General features: G+C 37.4%; 1 protein-coding gene across 1 annotated transcript in view; it reads left to right on the top strand.

Moving 5' to 3' along the window:
* The window catches only part of RPP30 (ribonuclease P/MRP 30kDa subunit), a 26691-nt gene that overhangs the window by 16887 nt on the left and 3887 nt on the right, over nucleotides 1–5917 (top strand). The window contains exons 7-10 of the mRNA XM_006755100.2: nucleotides 3586–3702; nucleotides 4275–4304; nucleotides 4710–4747; nucleotides 5141–5220. Of these exons, the coding sequence (XP_006755163.1) occupies nucleotides 3586–3702; nucleotides 4275–4304; nucleotides 4710–4747; nucleotides 5141–5220 (265 nt within the window). The remainder of the gene's footprint in view (nucleotides 1–3585; nucleotides 3703–4274; nucleotides 4305–4709; nucleotides 4748–5140; nucleotides 5221–5917) is intronic.

Genomic DNA, 5917 nt, shown 5'->3' with positions numbered 1-5917 from the left:
AAAGGCTAGTGTTGGCAATTGTACTCAAGCTTTTATTCTACCTGCTGTCATTTCGCACCACTGGGTTGTGTGCGGCGTTAATTTCCCGGTGTTTATCTCTGCCGCCATCTTAGTTTCTCTTAAAACATAATCTTTATGAATTCGAGTTTCAAGAATGTTTCTTAAGCAGCACATACCTTTACTTTCCCTTTGATGTTTTTTCAGTGTTATTGCCATTCAACAATGACTTCAAGTATATTGAGTTATTTTCGGTGTTTGTATGTGTTATGCTCTCTTTCTGATAGTTTTCCCTCAGCACTTCCTTTAACCCTAATCCATTTCTACCTTCATGGTCCAATTAGTCCCCACTGAGAGACGTCCTGTAAATAGTGTCTGAAGCAGTGAGGTTGGTTGTTCCAGGAATCATGCCATATATACTTGATTGGGTGTGAGTGCTCTATAAACTTTATTTTTTTATCACACATATATTGGGAACTGAAATGTGTTAAGTACTTCATTGATCTAATGCTTGGGCCAGTGCCAACATCAAAATTTTGTATAGCAAAAAAAACCACACAAAACCCTACAGAAATAAAGTTAAAAGACTAATGATAGCCCTCGCCATTTTTTCTCAGTGGTTAGCGCATTGCCTCCTGCATGCGCCCCCACCAGGGCCAGGGATCGAGCCTGCAACTTAACCTGAGACCCTTTATTCTGTAGACTGATGCTCTAGCCACTAAGCAAACTGGCTAGGGCACAAATTACTTGTCTTAAAGAGTGATACACCAAGGGTGTCATCTTTTGAATTCAATAAATAACTGATTTTTATGAAATTAACAGGGAATTCAGATATTATCCCAGTAATCAACTCCCTATTTTCTTTCTCTCTTCATTCGGTTAAGCTTAGTTCTTGGAATTTTACCATCAATATTTTTTTTTGGTCTTTTTTTCACCGTCAGTATCTCTTGATTCAAGTATCCCACATCTGCCTTTGGTTTGCAATGTCATTACCACGTTATTTCTCATTAGTAAAGAAATCTCCCTGTTTTAGAACCTTTGGTCAGAGAAGTGAACAAAAGCCAATCACACAGGCACTGTCGTTCTTTATGAAAGGCTGTTACGAACAACCATTTGATGAGCTTAAGGCAATTTTCATTAAAATGGTCTTAGAAGCAAGAGCCCTGGTAATGAGTCTATATACTTTATCTAAAAATTTAAAGTGTTATGAAAGGAATGTTCACAACCTCCAGTAGCACATTATCTTTAATTTCTCTGTCTCAGTTTTGTTAGCAATTTTAAGGTAAACAACTGATATACTTAAGATCACAATCAGAACTTTTTCCTTAAAAAATAATTAAGCTGATAACTATATTCCTTTTTCTCTCCTCCTGCCCCTCCAAAAAAAAAAGAAGTTTAATTTTGATCTGGTCCCCATGGTGTGGTGGGGGGAAAATTTCAGTCACAATTAAGAATACTTAGGCACTTGGTCATCTAGTTCGATGTGTCATTCTATGTGTCATCCACATCCTTCGTTTCCCCTCTTCTCCAGCCCACTGTCTTGTGTTTTAGATCAGCAACTAGAAGATGAGAAGAGAGAAAAAAAAAATGGCATCCTCTGGCTAACTAGTACTTTTGTCAAGAGAAATAGCTAGGGGAATAATTGAGAATATGGCTAAAGGAGGTGTCTTTGGTTTTCTGAATTTCAATTTGCCAAGTTCATGGGTTCTTTTTTATGATGGATAATCAGCATTATCACATTGCCTCTTTTTCATAAGCTACGGTTTATTTTCTTAGAATGTAAATATATTAAACACTTGTATAACACATTTCATTCCTAGAAACAACACAAGCCAAAGAATTAGAGGTGGGGAAAAGTTGCCAGAAAAAGGGGAGAGGGGAAGGTTACAGTGTGGAAAATAGCATGTAAAATCTAACTAATATCAAATATGTAGGAAAATTCAAAATAAAATCTGGAGCCTCAAGACAGCAAGAAGATTAAGGAAAGGGCAGACTGTGGGGTGTAAAAAAAAAGGAAATCTGTGTTTAGGAAGGATCAGAAGGAGCCTACCAGGTACAGCTGAATTAAATCAAGGTGGCTGCCAGTTCTGGGGGAAGACAGGTTTTTCCATTCCCTGTACACGCTCAGGAGTGGACTCTAGCAGTTATATCTGGACCAGTCCCAGCTCGTCCTCTGGGTAATAGAAGTTCATTTGCCAGACAGAGACTTGGGCCATACTAGATGGTCTGGGCCTGTTTTCCTTCCTTGGTTCATTCAAAAGACCACTGTAACTTAGTGGCTGCCATTGCAAGTCTGATTATTGCTTTCATGCTGAAGACCTTAGATACTTCCCATTACTCTTAGATTATCTTGTCACCAGGTCTAAAGACCTCCACCGTTGGCCTTTCCATCTCTTTAGCCTTCACCTTTCACCATAAGGCTCCCCCTTAATTCTCTCTTCCCGGCCTATGACCTTTGTGTGCTACCATGCTCTCCAACCCAGAGCCTTTCCACACACTCCTCCCTCTGCAAATGCTCCTTCCTCTACTGTTTAACTACTTAATTCCTTCCTCACCCAATCCCAGACTCTTGGTAGCACTTATCACGGTTAAAATTTTGTATTTGTGTGTGATTATTTGATCACACTAAAGTGTAAGCTCCTAGAGAGAGGAACCATGTCATCTTTTTCTCAACAGTCTTTTGCGTAGTTGGCTTAAAACATGTCCATTGTGAATGGGTGAAGAAGAAAACTGAATATTGTAGTGGTGAATTTCAGTCTCATCTCCGCCACTTCCAGGCTGTGTTCTTACCTATAGATGTCTCTACCTCTTCACAGTGCCTTAAATAAGAACGAAGTTTCTTCTCTTCTCATGTAAAAGGCCAAGCGCCTGGTGAGCTAGGCAAGATCATCAAGGGGCCCAGCCCTCTATCTTTTTTTGCTGGACATCCATGAATACAGTTTAAAATTAGGGACTCACTAAAGAAAAGGGGGAGAACAGATATCAGGGGCAATTAGCAATCTCTGCCATAATGCCTTATAGTGGTTATTATAAGGGCTAAATACATATATAAGACTCTCAGCACAGGGCCTGACACATAACACTCAACCATGGCTATTTGTAGTCCTTCATTCAACAGATACCTAATAAATGACTTACCTAGGAGGCCTTCTACCCCTGTTCTTTGGAAATTTTTCAGCTCTTCATTTCGTAGTTTCTTCATTTTGGGGTCAAATTACTTGTTTGCAGATAGTTTACCCTAAGTATGGGGAGCACACCTCTTCTTTTCTTTTGGTAGTTCATGGAGTAACAGCCTTTTTGCCACCGCACTGGGACTCTGCTCACCATAGCCTCTTCATGATTCCTGTTTATATAAAGTCAGCTTCCCCACAGCTAAGATAAACTCTGTGATCAGATAGAGACAGATCTGTTTTCTTCTGTGGATGATGCTATTTGGGCGTAAATTCGCCTTTGTTTAAAGCTATACTTCAACAAGCAGGAGGTGGGCTGTGGAGAGTATAGAGGGAGGTGAGAGGGAACTTTAGTGAAAATAGAGTAGGACAGTGTGTGTTTATCCTTGAAGTTTATTTTTCTTTATTTCCTGTGAAGGCAATTGACCGAGGTGTGGGCTTTGAACTTGTCTACAGCCCAGCCATCAAAGACTCCACAATGAGAAGGTACACAATTTCCAATGCCCTCAATTTGATGCAAGTCTGCAAAGGAAAGGTATGGTTTCCTAATTTTAGGATATCTTTCAAATCCAGCAGTTTGTTATTATTAATCCACTAGATTATCAAACTGATTCCTTTTCCTTAAAGAAGAAAGTTGTCATGGCACAGGAATAAATTCTCCTATTTCAATTAACTCTGTAAGTTTTAAGGGGAAGAAAATAACGAGAGAAGATTAATGTGAAGGAGGGGAAGATGTGTTGAAAGCCTTTATCTTTCCATAAGGAATTTGTAGTTTAGCCACTGAAAAGAATAGTGTAGGTAATAATTTTTTGTCATCAGTGAGTTGGATTTAGTTTATATGACCTTCTCAACTAGTTTTTAAAATGAATTCATCTTTTCTAAGATCTGTTGGGAAAACCTGTTCTGCTTATTATTATTATACGCTGTCTTTAGTTTGACATGAGGGCTTTTTATTCTTTCACTTTAATTACTTACCTTGTCTTGAAAAGAAGTTGGTGTTATATAGAGCCTTAAATGTTAAAATGTGAATACTGATTATTTGTATTATAAGACTCTTCAATTTTTTTGAACCTTTAAGATTAATATTAATCACTTTCTGTTTTGTAGAATGTAATTATATCTAGTGCTGCAGAAAGGGTAAGTCTGCCACTACGTATTTTGTTTTTGCTTTTCAAGCTATAAAACTTGGAAAAGTTCCTAGGGGAGAAAGTAAAATAGTACTATAATGAATGTTTATTGCATGCTTTCATTTTAACTGTATTTGCTCATTGTAATTGCTGAGGAGTAAAATCTATCCCCATTTCTTTTGGGCTTCAAGTTTTATTTATATAAATAGGTTTTTTTATACTGTTATAGAATGCTTTTTAAGGTTCTTTTATATTTTCAGAAACTTAATCAAAATTATAAAAACTTACATTTATGCAATTGAATACCTTATTTTTAGACACTTAATCATCTTATTAATTCACTGTAGATGAAGTCTTTGAAACGTTATGTATAGCAGCACTCATGTCTGTGTTTTGTTTTTTCATTTTATTTTAGCCTTTAGAAATAAGAGGTCCATATGATGTGGCAAACTTGTATCCTTTTCTGAGTCAGAAGTTACTGAAATTTTCTCTTAGAAAAATTGGAATTTGAAATGATATACTTTAACAAGATATTTTTCTTAACCTTTGACTGTAGGTTTACCAATTAATTTTAAAAAACAAATTACATCAGGTTCTAGATAGCTTTATCCTTTTGTTTTCTGGACTAAGGGTGAGATAGAAAAAGGAGAACAAGAATGAGGGACTATATTTAAAAAGCTGAGTTAAATGAGCCTTTTTTCAAAAGCATGTTCCATTTGGGCTAAGAACTGCGATAGAATTAAAGTCTCTCTCTCAGTGTGACCAGGTGAGTTGGCATTGTCAGTTATGTTTGTGTTAGTCGCCTGTCCTTGGCTGACTCGGTGAAAATCCTTAACGACCCCCCAGAGGGCTGCTGTTTGGACTCTCTGAAAGCGATGCCAAGGCTGCAGTGTCTACCAACTGCCGAGCAGCGCTTCTCCATGGAGGTGAGCAAGTTCTTCCAACAAAACTATCCAGGGGTCATGTGAGGAGCCAGTCATTTTTATCAGACCATTGCGCCATATCCACTTTTATTATCTTTCCCTGCAGAGTTCCTTTAGGGTCATCTTTTCCCAACCTGCTTTAACCATACCCAGCAGTGCTTTCTCATCTCTCGCTTCAGGCTTTACTTTCTGGAGTTTGTGGAATGAATAGTTTGCATTACTGAAATGAGGATTGAGTGCATCCTTTCAAGCTCTGCATGGATGTCCCTGCCTATAGGCTTCTACTCTTCCTTTCTCCTCCCTCCTCTCCATAGGAGCACACTTTCCCTCCTGGAAATCACTGTTTTAAAGAACTGAAATGTTAACAATATGTTATGCCACTTATTAAGAACATAAAAACAGCAAAGGCATTGTATAAACCCAACTAACAAACTCAAATTGTACCTCTTCACATGTATTAACAGCTTGTGATTCTTTTTTCATTTTTTGTTCACATGATCAAGTATGTGCAACCTATACATTTTTTACTCACATTTCATTTACATGTATCTTTCTCTTCACATTAATTCACTACTAGAAGCCATTGAATTTCTCATTCATCAAATGATAAAAATTAAATTAGAAGAATATGGTATGCCTAGATTTTGAAGAATGAAAATGAGGTTTTATTTTTTTTTAGTTTACACCTTTGTTTTATTTT

Source organism: Myotis davidii, unplaced genomic scaffold, assembly GCF_000327345.1.
Source record: "Myotis davidii unplaced genomic scaffold, ASM32734v1 scaffold271, whole genome shotgun sequence".
Lineage (NCBI taxonomy): Eukaryota > Metazoa > Chordata > Mammalia > Chiroptera > Vespertilionidae > Myotis > Myotis davidii.
This window is presented reverse-complemented; position numbering and strand designations above follow the sequence as displayed.